At 42.5% G+C, this 14,949-nt stretch overlaps 2 protein-coding genes across 7 annotated transcripts in view; one reads left to right on the forward strand and one right to left on the reverse strand.

The window, feature by feature from the left end:
* The window catches only part of Tsga10 (testis specific 10), a 95,375-nt gene extending 88,270 nt beyond the window's left edge, over positions 1-7,105 (reverse strand). For 5 of the 6 annotated variants that reach the window (XM_038341476.1, XM_038341474.1, XM_038341473.1 and 2 more), the window contains exon 1: positions 6,766-6,870. In XM_038341476.1, coding sequence (XP_038197404.1) covers positions 6,766-6,822 — 57 coding nt within the window. In that variant the 5' untranslated portion in view covers positions 6,823-6,870. Of the gene's footprint in view, positions 1-6,765; positions 6,871-7,096 lie in introns of those variants that run through there. The other variant, XM_038341478.1, reaches the window with a different exon arrangement.
* Positions 7,106-7,324: 219 nt separating this feature from the next.
* C9H2orf15 (chromosome 9 C2orf15 homolog) lies at positions 7,325-14,397 on the forward strand. The gene is given in 3 exon segments (XM_042055693.1): positions 7,325-7,506; positions 13,488-13,655; positions 13,657-14,397. Coding segments are annotated over 2 exon segments (258 nt in total). The 5' UTR covers positions 7,325-7,506; positions 13,488-13,562; the 3' UTR covers positions 13,822-14,397.
* Positions 14,398-14,949: the final 552 nt, after the last annotated feature.

A 14,949-nucleotide genomic window follows, 5' to 3' on the forward strand; every position in this document is an offset into this window, starting at 1 on the left:
AAAGATCTTAGCTGGTATAAGAAAGCAGCCTGAGCATGCCATGGGGAATGAGCCAGTAAGCAACATGTCTCCATGAACTCTGCATCAGTTCCTGCCTCGAGTTCCTACCGTGGTTTCTCTTCAAGAATACAACAGTGTGTTGGTTTGGATGAGGTGTCCCCTATAAGTCTCAGGCATTTGAATACCAGGATTCCAGTTGGTTGCTACTTGAGATGAGGAAGAGTAAGCTTGTTAAAGGAGACATGTAAGCTTAAGGTTTCAAAAGCCTCTGCCATGTGCTCCCTGTTTCCTGTTTATGGGTCACGATATGGAGCTACCAGATGCTTCAATGCCAAGTCTGCTTGTCTGTTGCCATGTTCCCCAATATGGTGCTCAACTCTAACCCTCTGGAACTGTAAGCCCTAAATAAACCCATTCTTCTATAAATTGCCTTGGTTCCACCTACCTCTGCCTGAGTGCTGGGGTTAAAGGAATGCACCGCCTGGCCGATTACTTAATTGCATGACATTAAGCACAATACTTCTCCTGAGATGGCTTCTTCACCTATGGGTGATACTAATAGTGCCTATACCTCATAAAATCATGTAAAGGCTAAATGAATATAAGTAATATGTATAAATACTCAAAATAGTGCCTGGCATATAATAAGCACTAAACATTATTATCACTATTTATTCCTCTCACTGATTTAAATTATTTAATCAGCCATTAAGTTCTACTGACCTTTTCACTAGAACAGTTCTTAAATATTCTCTCTCTCTCTCTCTCTCTCTCTCTCTCTCTCTCACACACACACACACACACACACACACACACACAGCTTTAATTCACGGTATTAGATTGCAATAATCTTATCTAATTGCCAAACAAATTTTTATAAAGCCACACTAAAAAGCAATAATCACGTATAGGGACAAGAAATGAAGAACGAAAACACACAACTTCAACTTTCATTTAATCTATGAAGTCCAGAACACATAAATAAGTATAGCACAGCATGATTAGCACCCTATCACTGTAAGCACAGCTATACTATGAGAACATAGGCAAAAAGGGGCTCCTACATTTACTTGCCCTAAAAGGCTTAGAATCTACTTTCCATTCCCCAAACCTATGAACACACCTGTATCAGAGCACTTAACACTGTGTCACTTTTATTGGAAATTCAATGTCAAAGAAACTTTACAATGTCTGAAACAAACTTCTGAAATTCCTCACCTACCCCTAGCTCCCAGCCTTGCCCCATATTCTTTTCAGATTTTCTCCACGTCAAGCCCCAATGTGCATAAGTCCAAGGTAAGAAAAAGTGAAGAGTCATCTTGGACTTTTCTTTCTTGACACTCATCTAATATAGCCACAAGTTATACTGGTTTTATCTCCAAAATGTATATCCTAAATCCATCTATTTCTACATCATTTACATGCATGTGCCTAGACCCAGGAGCCACCCTACCCCACCTGCAAGTTTCCTACTGGTCTTCCTGCTCCATAAAACTTATTCTTCACCCTAAAATCAAATTAACCTTTAAAATGTTGAGAGGATGATCAAAAACACTCCAATGGCTTTCTATTGCAACTGGGATAAAATCCACACTTCTAAAGACCCTGTATGAGTTGGCCCGTGCCTTTTCTTTAAAGATCTAATACTTTCTCTTTCATTTATCAATCAGATTTACTGTTTATCTTTCTGTTCCTTTAATGCGTTGCTCTGATCTGGAAAACTTTAAGTCCCTCAAGTTCATATGATGAAATCCTAGCTCCCAGAATACATGCTTAGCATTCTTAAAGCCCTCGGTTTAATGCCTAGAACCAAAATAAACAAACGAGGCCATGATTAATTACCCTGATAGAAAAGGCCTCAGTCTTCTCTCCCATTTTGTGCCATTAGGAAACAACAGTAAGGGATCTATGAACCAGGAAACGGGCCCCCACCAGACAGGAAATCTTTTGCTACCATGATCTTAAGAATTTCCAGGCTGCAGAACTGTTAGGATTAAATATCTGTTGTTTACAATCCACCCAGCATACAGTGTGTTGCTACAGCAGTGCAAATGAACTAAAATGTGCTCCACTCCCATTTGACTTCATGCTCTCTTCCCATTTTTCCCTACAGTCCCACAGAGAGCAGTCTCTCCTTAGCCTTTTCCTGGCTGACATCTCAACCTCAGCTCGTTGGTTCAAATGTCAAAAAGTCTTTTCTTCCCTGACTTCCTAAAGTAGGTTCTCTCCTGACCACTCTCTACTTAGGCTACTTTCACTTGTCACTCTTGAAATCATATTATTTATTTGTTCACCTGTTTACTGTCTATTTCTCTCTATAAATTCCAAGATGTCATCGGGCGGTGGTGGCGCACACCTTTAATCCCAGCACTCGGGAGGCAGAGGCAGGCGGATCTCTGTGAGTTCGAGGCCAGCCTGGTCTACAAAAGTGAGTTCCAAAGCTACAGAGAAACCCTGTCTTGAAAAAAAAACAAAAACAAAAAACAAATTCCAAGATGTCTAGGCTATTGTCTGGCTGCTACGTTTGAAAAATGTCTACCACAAAGTTGCTCTATGAAACATTTGTCTTTGCCAAATAAAATATTTAGAGTTAATAAAACATTTTCAAAATAATGAATTTTGATTAAACAAAGCCATTTCTATTGTGAGGTGAAAGCAAACCTGAAGACTAATAAATGAATTAAGTATTAAAATCAAAATATAAAATGTAAGCTTTTAATCAGCACAATTGCAAGAACCAAACAGACAGAATAAAAGTCAGAGGAAGACTAAGGTTGTAGTCGATACTCTGCCAAAAGAAGAAAAGCATACACTCTTTTCAAGAGACCCCTTCAGAATCAAATACTGGGTCTCTCAAGAAAATGCAAATAATGGCTGAGCATCCTTAACCTGAGGTTAAAACTGAAATGCTTCCGATTCTAACTTTCTGAGAAACATGATGCTACAAATGAAAAATCCCATACCTGGCCTCAGTAGAGTGGCCAAAGTCAAAAATATGGTGCACCAAAAGTGTTACATAAAGTTACCTACTGATGAATTTCCTGTTTAGATTTGGCCTCCATCCCTGGGAAATATCACGGACAAGATATATCCTAGAGTCCCCAAACTCTTCTAATCTTAAACAATTCTCTCCTCCCTCTCTCTCTCTCTCTCTCTCCTCTTCTCTCTCTCTCTCTCTCTCTCTCTCTCTCTCTCTCTCTCTCTCTCTCTCTCTCTCTCCCCCTCCCTCCCTCCCTCCCTCCGTCCCTCCGTCCCTCCTCCCTCCCTCTCTCTCTCTCATTTTCAAAACAGGATTTTTAGCTTTGGATCCTGTCCTGAAACTTGCTCTGTATTCCAGGCTGGCCTTGAACTCACAAAAATCTGCCAGTCTCTGCCTCCCGAGTGATGGGATTAAAGGCATGTGCCACCACCACTCAGCCACTCTTAAGCATTTCTGACAAGTGATATCTAACCTAATATACATAACCACTTCAATATTTGCCTAAAGCTAGGGCCAGTGAGATGACTTAATGGGTAAAGGCACTTGTGCCTGAGTCTGATGACCTGAGTTTGATCCCCAGGATCCATATAATGAAAGAAAAGCTCTCACAAGCTGCCCTCTGACTTAAACATGTGCCCTGTTCCATGTGCATACTGTGGCAAGCAAGCAGCCAGGCATATACAAGCACACACACACACACACACACACACAAATATAATGACTTTTTTTTATTTATTATGTATACAGTATTCCGTCTGTGTGTGTCTACTGGCCAGAAGAGGGCACCAGACCCCATTACAGATGGTTGTGAGCCACCATGTGGTTGCTGGGAATTGAACTCAGGACCTTTGGAAGAGCAGGCAATGCTCTTAACTTCTGAGCCATCTCTCCAGCCCTATAATGACTTTTTTAAGAAAAGGAATTCCCTAAAGTCTATGCAAGTGATGAAGTCCTACAGCATAGAAACAAGACAAATTACTGTTGATTAGTAGAAGGGGAAAGGGATGAAGAAATGAAGAAATCCAGGTAAACAATGTGTCCTATACTGTGACACAGAATAAGAAAAACAGATAAGTGAATTTTAAACAAGGGGTAAAGTATCTGAGGACTTCCTATCTAGTGGGACTTTGAAGTTAAGATTTTATGTTTAAAAATATCAAAAGGGCCAGGTGGTGATGGCACATGCATTTAATCCTAGCACTCAGGAGACAGAGGTGGGTGGATCTCTGTGAGTTCGAGACCAGCCTGGTCTACAAGAGCTAGTTCCAGGACAGGCTCCAAAGCTACAGAGGAACCCTGTCTTGATGGGGGGGACGGGGGTCATCAAAAGCTTGAGAAGGATAGGGAGACATATAGGATCAAGATACAATGTATATGTATGAAATGTCATAATGAAACAGACTATTTGTATATAACTTTTATAAAGTAGTTAAAAATATATCACGTAAAAAGACTAAGCACAGCAGTGGAATGTGTGCCTGTAATCCTAGTACTGGAGAAGCAAGGGACTAGAGGGCCACTGGGACTTGCTGTGCAGCCAGACTAGCTAAACTAAACAGCTCCAGGCTCAGTGAGAGACACTACCTCAAAAATCAGGTAGAGAGGGACTGAGAAAAAAAAAACATATCAACTTGTGGCCTCCACATACATACATATATACACGTGCATATAACACATACACAAGCACATACATAACACATAAGCAAATTGAGGTACATATTATATATTTGGCAAATGTCTATTATATTGATAGAATAATTGAAAATACTGGAATGTTTTCTACTCAATTCTGAAATCTGGTTCTGCAAAAGCTATAAACTAGGTTAAGTTTTTGTTTGTTTTTTTTAATTGTGATTATCTCCAAAAGTTTACGGTTTAAAAAAGAAAGAAAGAAAACCAAAATAACAAAACTTTCTAATGATTCAGATCCAACCTCCAAGCTCTTCTCCTTTCTACAATGCAGTCTCCAGAGTAAAGAATCAACTCATCTCCTCAATGCAGCATGAAACAAAAACCTGTGGAGAGGTAGTGTTAATCAAGACCGCTCAGAAACACAAGAAAGGAGTTAGTTGTTTTCCCAAGGCCTTTCTGGATCAAAGGGATTTAGTAATTTAAGACTAAGACTAACAGTGGTAACTAAAAACAAAAAGAACTACCTTTCAAACTGCCTTCCTTCAAAACACGAGGTGGATATATTTTAATATCCATAACCCTGGCAAAGAGTATCGCCAAAAATAATTTTAAAGCCCTAGTATCCACCAACAGTAAATCATGGAATACTTTTACAATTGAACACCAACCAGCAAACTAACTAGAAGCAATCAGGATAATTTTTTTCCTTTTTTTTTTTTTTTTTAAGTTTTTCAAGTCAGGGTTTCACTGTTTAGTCCTGGCTGTCCTGGAACTCGCTTTGTAGACTGGCCTCAAACTAACAAGAGATTCACCTGCCTCTGCCTCCCAAATGCTGGGATTAAAGGCATGCACCACCACTGACCGACAAGGATAAATTTTTTAAATGTTGAGTTAAAGTAGCTGTAGAATACCTGTTCCAACTCTATAAAGTTCTGTAACAAAGCAGACTATAAGGTGTGTATTCACATAAGATGATGATCGAACTATTAGGGAAAGCAAGAAAATGGCTAACACTGCCAATCTGGGGAGCGAAGGGCCTGTGACCTGTGAGGGAATTAATAACACCTATTCTAGTGGCCTCTACTTGTGGAGGACCTTAAAATCGAATTATTTTCAAACAAACTAGGCAGAAGGCAGATAACAGAACCCAGAGACTTTCTGTGCCTGTTTATATTCTGGGCTACAACAGTGATTCTTCTTTCGGAAAATAAATAAAACATGTTTTTGAAAGTTTTATTAAATAATATCAAGGTTTAGAGTTTGAAAGAAATATTGATGTAGTATTTATCTTCTTATCTCTTTCTCAATAATTAAGATCGAAGGATTTAGTGCATTGCTCAATTAAAAAACAATTGTTTTGTTCTTGAAGCAGAGTCAAATGTGATAACTGCCCTTTATAATAACAAATAACCTATACTACTTTGAAATTACTGTGGTTTAATTTCCTGAAGTGACAAAATGTACTCGAATGCTGAAAACTAGTAGAATAAGTTTAAATCAAACGAATATCATGGGACACGCAAATCTGCAGGGAGGAGCGCGATAAGAAAACACAGAACACTGTCACTTGTGCAAACTAGAAAGTCTAAATCCTTGACTGAAGGTTATATACAAACACATATATAATTATGTACATGTACTTTGGCATTTTAGGTATCAAGTGCAACGACAAGCCACCTATTTGAGACTTAATAACTTTTCCAACAAAAGCCATCCTATCCTGACCTTTTCTCTATGCAAAACCCTAAAAGAAATTATGAGATTTTCATGCAAAATCTTAATCTCCGCCTTCACCTGCCTCCCAGTCTATAAAGAAGAGACCGAGGGGACAAGGGGTCAGGAAAAGACAGGTTGAGCTTCCAAGAGCCCCAGCTTGACTCCACTGTCTCTAAGCAAAACAGTGTCTCCCAACACCCAGCTGAGGCAGGAAGCGAAGCGTTCACCATAGGAACTGGGCTCGACCTTAACTCCCCAGAAAGGTTTTGCTCCTGGAGGCTGTCGCCCCCGCCCACGGCCGGCTACCCGCGACGCAGCCGCTCAAGCAGCGAAGCCCACCCCGGGCCACCATCAGACCCCCCAACACTTCTCCCCACCCTCTTGCAGCCGCCCCAGAGGGCTCTCCTCTAGCCCGGTGGCACCTCCTCGCTTTCTACCTGGAGCTCTGGAGCCCTCCCCCGGCCTCCCGGGCCTTCGTGCTCCCCGGAGCTCATCCCGGGAACTGAAGGGCCTCCCGCCCAGCGGGAGACCAAGCCGGCGCGGCCTCCATCCTCCGCCCCTGACTCCTCCTTCCCACCCCGTGGGCACCGCCCGGCGGAGGCGGAGGCCCGGCAGGGCGCTGCGGTGAAGAGGGCGGGAGCGGTTAGCTCCCGGCTGGCCGACGCCCCGCCTCACGCTCTGTACCTGAGGGGGGCTCTCCTTCCACCTCCCCGGCGCCTACGCTCCGCTTCCGTCCGGCGCGCCCCCAGCCCCCGTGCGCACGCGTACCTGGTTCGATGCGCCCTCTCGCGGGGACTACAAATCGTGCGCGCGCACCCGAGCACTTTGCGACGTTACTAGCCGCCGGCCCGCCTTTCTAGGGCTCCGACCAGAGGCCTTCTCCTGGCCCATCCGCGCCGCGCAGGCGCACGCCCACGCAGCGCCTAGATGGCCGACCCGTGCGTCCCGTCTCCTAGTAACCATCCTCTAGCCCGCGCCTTTGCAGAAGCTGCCAGGGGCGCGCATGCGCGGTGGTCGTGGCCCCCCTCGGCGCTAGAATTCCTGTTGCTTCCGCCAGGCTTTACAGCGCGTCGCGGAGCCCGTGGGCGTTCCCGGCTGAGCAGAACGGTTACTCCCTAGAGCTGCTCCGCTGCGCAGCTCCTGACACCGTCAGGAAGCTGTTCTGTGGGAGCCTGCAGGTGGGGTGCCCTGTTGCAGCCTCCCAGAGGGAGCTGGTCTATCCTGGTGAGCGTGACAGCTGAGGGCCACCCCTCGGCCTGGGTCAGGTCTGCCCATCCAGGCTGGATGGAACTGGGAAGTGCCAGACCCCGCAATAAACGTTCACTTTCCAAACTGGCATTTCTTCTCCACATGCCAGCCCTCCTCCAAGTTCCCTCTCTAGGAAGACTGGCGATGGAAAAACAAGAAGAGATATAACAACCTCGCGAGACGTTAAATTCTGTATCCAGGTTTTACCCCAGTTTTGGCTTCTATCAGCCGACTTTTGCCTTCTTTTAGCTTAACTGGTGTGGTAATTTTAACTATCCAGCTGCGTTAAAATTGCATCTTGAAATGAAAAAAGTGGAAAGAAATAAGCGCTGGTCTATATGCTGCCAATTTTTAAAGTTTTAGCTTGAAAAGACATTTTTTCCTCAGTGCTTCTGGCCCTTCACCTGTTCTATCCAGCTTACTCAGAAACTACTTTATTCCGTTTTTACTTATTTTATTAGAATGCAAAGTAATGGGTTGCATTGCGGCTTTCGCATTCATAATTTGTGTCTGTGATCCTTCCTGCCTTTTTCTCAACCCCCACTTTTGCCTTTCTATCCTTCCTCCCCCATCTGTTTCCATGCCACAAGTGTTCTCTACTCACTGGAGCCACTTTTTTTGTCCCTCGCCTTGACTTATACCCACACTCACAATCCTCCAATACCCCCTACTTATATAATTTTAAGATTTATTATGTATAGTGTCCTGCCTGCCATGTGTGCCTGAAGCCAGAAGAGGGCACCAGATCTCATTATGGACGGTTGTGATTCAACCAATGTCGTTGGTGGATTAAACTCACAACCTCTGGAAGTCGGTGCTCTTAATCGCTCAGCCTTCTTGCAAGCCCCCTACTTATATATTTAAAGATAGACTCTGTATACAAGAAAGAACATGTAGTATTTGACTTAGTGGATCTGGTTTAAATAAGTTTTCCAAATCCATCTATTTTTCCTGCCGATTTCATGACTTCATGTTTCTTATAGTGAAGTGAAATGCCGTTGGTATGTGTGTAGTGTTTATTCTTGATTCATCTCATTGGGAACCATCTAGGCTGGATCCCATTTCCTATCTCTTGTAATCGAGCAGCAATAAACATGGATGTGTAAGGTGTCCTTGTGGGAGGATATGGAGACCTTTGGGCATGTTCTGGAAGCCATATACCTGAGTTCTAAGGTTCTATTTTAGTTGAAAACATCTCACACTAATTCCAAGGTGTTCATATCAGTTTGTACTCCCACCAGACACAGTTTAAGGCTCCCTTCTCAACACCCTTTCACAGCATTTGTTAATTGTTTTTCCTGATAATGACTATTCTGACTGGGGTGAAATAGAATGTCAAGTAGTTTTAATTTCCATTTCTCCGATGCCAGTGACCACTTGTTAAAAACAGTTGTTGGTCATGTATTTGTTCTTTTTTTGAAAATATCCCATTTCATTAGCCCGTTTATTGATTGACATTTGTCTTGGGGGGGGTGCTTTTTTAATTTTTCAGGGCTTGTAAGGTTTAGCTTTAATTTTTAAAATTATTTTATGTGTACTGTGTACCACATGCCTGTGTACCACATGTGTGCCTGTCGCCCACAGAGGCTAGAAGAGGGAATTGGATTTTGGGCTGGAACAGGAGTTATAGGCTTGTTGTGAACCACCATGTGGGTGCTGGGAACTGAATTAAGAGTTCTCAGGAGAGAGCAGCACGCTCCTTACCACTGAGCCATCTCTCCAGGCTTTAATTTTAGCTTTAGCCTCCCTGTCTGTAGTACAGCTGCAAAGATCACACACACACACACACACTGTGTGAACAAGCCTGTGGATCACTAGGCTGCTAGATTTCCTTTCTTACTGTTCAGAGGCTTTTTAAACTCACATACTGAATCTGAGGGTTTCTGTGATCCCATCTTCCTGGTTTTTCCTACAGATTTTTGGCAGCTGTCTTCTGATGCTACAGTTTAAATTGTGCATTCGGAAAGCAAAAATCGTGTTTGAGGGAGGCATAAGAATTCTTGTTTCTTCTCCTGCATGAGTACTCAAGTTTCTATAAAGTATCACAAGCAGCAATGTGCTAATTTATAACTGTCTGTTCTTCAGAATCTGTATTTTTTTCATAAGGTATTTTTATCTTTATACCCTTTATTTTCATAAATTATATTATTTGTAAGCATAACTAGATGTTATTATAATGGATTAAGTAAAATGCAGCAGACAGCGGGCTTTGAGACCAGGCTGCAGGTCCCTGAGCAGGGGCAGGTCCCAAGAGAGCAGCCAGTCCCAGGCAGGGACAGCACAGTTCCCCAAGTAGCTGCAGTGGGCCACGAGGGGCAGCAAGTCCCACGAGGAGAGACAGACAGATGGGCACGCCAGGAGACCACACCACAGGTCTCTGAAGGCAGCTCTCCCCAGGCAGGGAGCAACGCAGTGGGTGAGAGACAGACAGACAGGCACACCATGCAGAGTGAGGTTAGATATTTGTTTAGTGGGTTATGGAAGGGAAGGGGAGAAGAGCAGAGAGAGAGAGAGAGAGAGAGAGAGAGAGAGAGAGAGAGAGAGAGAGAGAGAGAGAAACAGAAGGGGGGAAGGGGAGAAGTGGGAAGAGACAGAAGCTGCCTCTTCAAAAGGACTCTTTCCATTGGTCATGCTAACCTCAGCCACAGCTCTATTCAACTGAAAACTGTTTACTGGACTCAGGATTTGTATACATGTTTGTAATCTTAGCATTGGGGAGGTAGAAGCAGATGGATCAGGAATGAAAGCCAGTAACCCCTCCAGTGAGTTCTGGGCTAGCCTGGGTTAATGGGTATACCCAGTTCATCAAAAAAGGGTAATGGAACTTGGAAAGGATAGCCCAGTGGGTTAAGAATCACAACTGGCTACTCTTCATAAAGGACCAGGTTCAATGCTCAACACCACAACCATCCTCAAGGTGATTGCATAAAAACCATCTAAAACACTCTAGTTCAAAAAGGAGGGTTAATGCCCTCTTCGGGACCCGTCCACAGATAATCTACAATGCATATGGTACACACATAATTGCAGGCAGAACACCTAAAAAAACACATAAATAAAAATAAATCTCTACAATAAAATATTAAATTATATTTTTATTGCTGAAAGTTTGATTATTTATAAAAAAGAAAATCTTCCATTATAAAACCACCCTGTCTAAGCTAGAACACTGGTGATGTATGCCTTTAATCCCAGTACTCAGGAAGCAGAGGCAGACAGATCTCCAAGTTCAGGCCAGCCTGGTCTACAAAGTAAGGTTTCAGACATCCAGGGCTACACAGGAAACCCTGCCTCAAAAACTAAAAGTAAAGAGCTAGTTGTGATGGCGCACGGCCTTTAATCCCAGCACTAGGGAGAAAGAGGCAGGCAGATCTCTATGAGTTCAAGCCAGCCTGGTCTACAAAGGAGTTCCAGAACAGCCAGGACTGTTACAGAGAGAAACCCTGTCTCAAAAAACAAACAGCAGCAACAAAACATCCTGTGCATGCTCGCTTTACCATTATCTTGGGAATATATAAAATAGTTTCAATAACTGTGTTAAAGTACTCATGTACTAAATTCTGTAATTTGTGACATTTCTAAGTTTGTTCCTATTAGCTTCTGTGGTCTCTTGGTTACAGGTTATAATAGTTTGTTCCTGCTTGTTTTCATGCCTAGAAAGTTCATTTTCAATTTTAGATTAGTTAGGATGCAAAATAATGGGCTTATATAAAATTTGCATTCATACATAGATAAAATTGCAAAGTCCCATTTTGCACTTCTCCTCCATTTGCCTCCACATGACACCCCACTTGTCTTTGTCTCCTTTTCCTCCCTCCCCAGTACCTCTCCCCTTCTATTTTCATGACATATAGATTTCTTTATTGTTTTTTTTTATTTTGTGCATGAATGTGTGGCTTATGTGTGCTTGTGTTTACATGTGTATGTGAACACATTCACATATGTGTTGTATGCGGGGGTGTCCGGATGTTGATGTTTGGTGCCCTCCTTGATAACACTCTTCTTTATTTATTGAGGCAGGATCTCTCCAGGTCCTAGAGCTGTCCTAATTCCAGCTAGTCTAACTAGTCAAGCTGCCTGCAGGATGCACTGTCTCCTCCCAGGTGCTGGAATGACCGGCAGCTGTCCTGCCTGCCCGGCTTCTCTTGTGGATTGTAAAATACTAATCCTCATGCTCGATGGCATGCGCTTTTTTTATACACTGAAGCCATCTCGCTAGTCATATGTATATTCTTCTGAAGTCCACATTAGACACGTGAAAGAAAGTGTTGTTTGTATTCGCCTTTCTGAGCCTGGCTTAGTTTGCTTATAATGTTCTATAGTTCCATCCATTTTCCTGCACGTGACATGACCTCATTCTTTATGTCTGAGAAAACTCGGTTGTGGATATGTGCCACTTTCCGTTGTTGGGCATCCAAGCTGGGTCTGGCACCGCGGCTGTTAGGAGTAGTGGAGAGATGAGCGAGTGTCTCCCTGGAGTGACTTACAGCCCTCTGGGAACACACACGAGTGACACAGCTGGATCCTGTGGCGTTTCTGTTTCTAGTTTCTTGAGGACCCTCCCTACTGATTTCCCTAATGGCTGCACCAGTTTCCATTCCAACCAGCAGTGAATAAGGATTCTTCCTTTCCTCTTCTCTTCAACCTCATTTGTTGCTCTTTGGCTCCTTGGCAATAGACTGGGGCAAGGTAGATCACAATGCAGTTTTAATTTGAATTTTCCTAGTAGCTAAGGATGTTTGGTGATTATGTATATAACACATTAATGAATTAAAAGTTTTTATTATTAAGAATGATAGATATGACAGAGAAATTGAGTAGTTACTTTACTTTTAGAAAGGAATAGATATAAAATCAAGAAAATCTCTCCTTCTTAAAACTTTCAGGGATTGGACTCAGCAGTTGAGAGCACTTGTTTGCTCTTTTAGAGGACCTGGCTTTGGTTTCCAGCACCAACATGGTGGCTCACAAACATTTGTAGCTCCAGTTTCCAGGGCATGTGATGTCCTCTTCTGGCCTCCATGCATACTAGGTATGTACATGGTATACATATATACATGCAGGCAAAACATCACTACATACAACACCAAAAAATTGATTAATTTAAAATATATTTTCAAGAATGTTGACAAGATGGCACAGTAGGTACAGGCACTTGTCACCTAGCCTGGTAATCTGAGTTCAACCCTAGGACCGACATAGTGGAGAGTGAGAATTGACTCTCACAAGTTTTCTAAGTTTTTCTTTGGCTTACACACACACACACACACGCACCACACCACAAAAATAAATAAATATAATTTTTAGAAGACCTTAAAGAAACCGATAGGCCCTACATAACTTCTCTAAAAGAAAATGTGAATAGGTGTAAATGGTGGCTGGAGATGACTCATGATGCTCGAGTGAGTGCTGCTCCTGCAGAGGATCCACATTCTCAGCATCCACATGATGCACGAGTGAGTGCTGCTCCTGCAGAGGATCCACATTCTCAGCATCCACATGGCTTACAATCTGTAACTAGGTTTAGGGGCTCCAGTACCCTCTTTTGGTTCAAAAACATTCGGGTGGCGGCTCAGGGGTCTTGGGATCCCGGACAAGCACCCAAATGTTGTGGCCTGAGTCCTAGGACCCACAAGAAGACCACCACGGAGTCACACTTCCTAATGCAAAAGCAAGGTTTCATTTATTAAGTATGGGGCTAGCACTCCCTGGGCACTGCACCTACATGCATAAGCCCACACATTAATTAAAAATAAATCTTTTTCTTAAAAAGAAAATGTAAGTCCTGGAAAGGTAGAAGGTGGCTTTGGTGTTTTCAGCCCCAGTAGAGCATTCCACTTAAAGAAACAATTGCCGTGGAAGTTTGTCGACATTCCTATTGCATTCACTTATTACCTGATTTTCTTTTCAGTAACCAAATTGAAGAGGCAGTTCCACTACTTAAAAGGGGACCTCACACTCCCTTGATGGTTGACCAGCCATCCCGATGGGATTTTTGCTGAGTAAAGCTGCCGCTCACACATCTGCTGTGCTTGTGGATTCGGGAGTGAACGATCACTTGGTGCAAGGAGCTGAGAAGAAGTGGATTGGAACCAGTGACTCGGTTATTTCAGAACACCAACAAAATCAAGTTAGAAGACACAAGCCAAGAAAACTGCATGAGAGGGGAAGGGACTGACACCGGATGGAATTCCGTGGGCTACGTGAAGGAAAACGATGGCCTGGTAGTGACAGATTTAGAATGAAGTCACCTGGACATGTTACCAAAGAAATTTGCTTTTGATTAGAAGGATGTGTTCAATGTAGCTGAAGTCCATAGGAAGCCTAACAAAATGGAGGAAGAGAGAAGGCCCTACCAAATCCAAGGTAGATTTCTTTCGCAGAGTATACTATCCCTGTCAAACACCACAGTTTATTTTTACTATCAGTGTTCGATACTAACGCACTTTACTGTAATTATAATAAACATTTTGAGCAAGTAGTATATAAGGGGATCTAAGCAAAGCATGACTATTTCACCTTTTCTGGCAAAGTACTTTCATATGCTGCACTTCCAGTTCAGGAAATTTGCTTTGGAGTCCTTTACACCTTCTACATGCTGAGGACGTCTTTCTGTTCTGTGATAGAGCCCTGTGATTGGCTCCTTAGAAAAGAACAGTGAACACCTCTCTCCAGAAACAGTTCACGCTCTTACATCTTCTCCTGCCATGCTACCTTCATTCAGAGTGAGGCAGAGTTCTTCCAGTTGAATGTTTGTCTTGTGATAAACTACCATTTTTATAACAATATCTCATATAATAAAAGCAAAAACTTCTTTTGTATCTGTTGTTAATATATTCGTAGTCTGAAACAATAGTACTGTCCCAAACAATGGCAGATGGAATGAAAACCCTTTTGTATCTAGATTATGGTGAATTGTAATGGTTTATATAATACATGGGTTTTTGTTGTTTGGTTTTGTTTAATGCTGGGGATTTAATCCAAGATGTTGAACATGCAACTCTGCTACTGGATTCCCACCCCATATTCCTGTAGGTTAATATTTAATGACTGTATCTATTGTCCTAATTACACTATCTTCTTAATATTAATTAAAAGACAGAGAAAAGGCATTTTGGTTTGGGAGGGAACAATATTTTATGAGGCAGGCCTATTTTAAAGAAATGAATCTTGAACATAGTTAATCTTGAACATAATTAAATGGAATATACTTCTTTTTGACCGTCACAAAACATAATTAATTCTCTTTTCTTCTCTATTTTTAATTTTATTATGTATGTAGATGTGTTGCCTGCATTTATACCTTTGGCTTATGTGGGTGCCTGAGGCCAGTAGAGGGCATCAGAGCCTCTCAGACTGGAGTTACAGTTGTG

This window comes from Arvicola amphibius, chromosome 9, assembly GCF_903992535.2.
Source record: "Arvicola amphibius chromosome 9, mArvAmp1.2, whole genome shotgun sequence".
NCBI classification, from domain to species: domain Eukaryota; kingdom Metazoa; phylum Chordata; class Mammalia; order Rodentia; family Cricetidae; genus Arvicola; species Arvicola amphibius.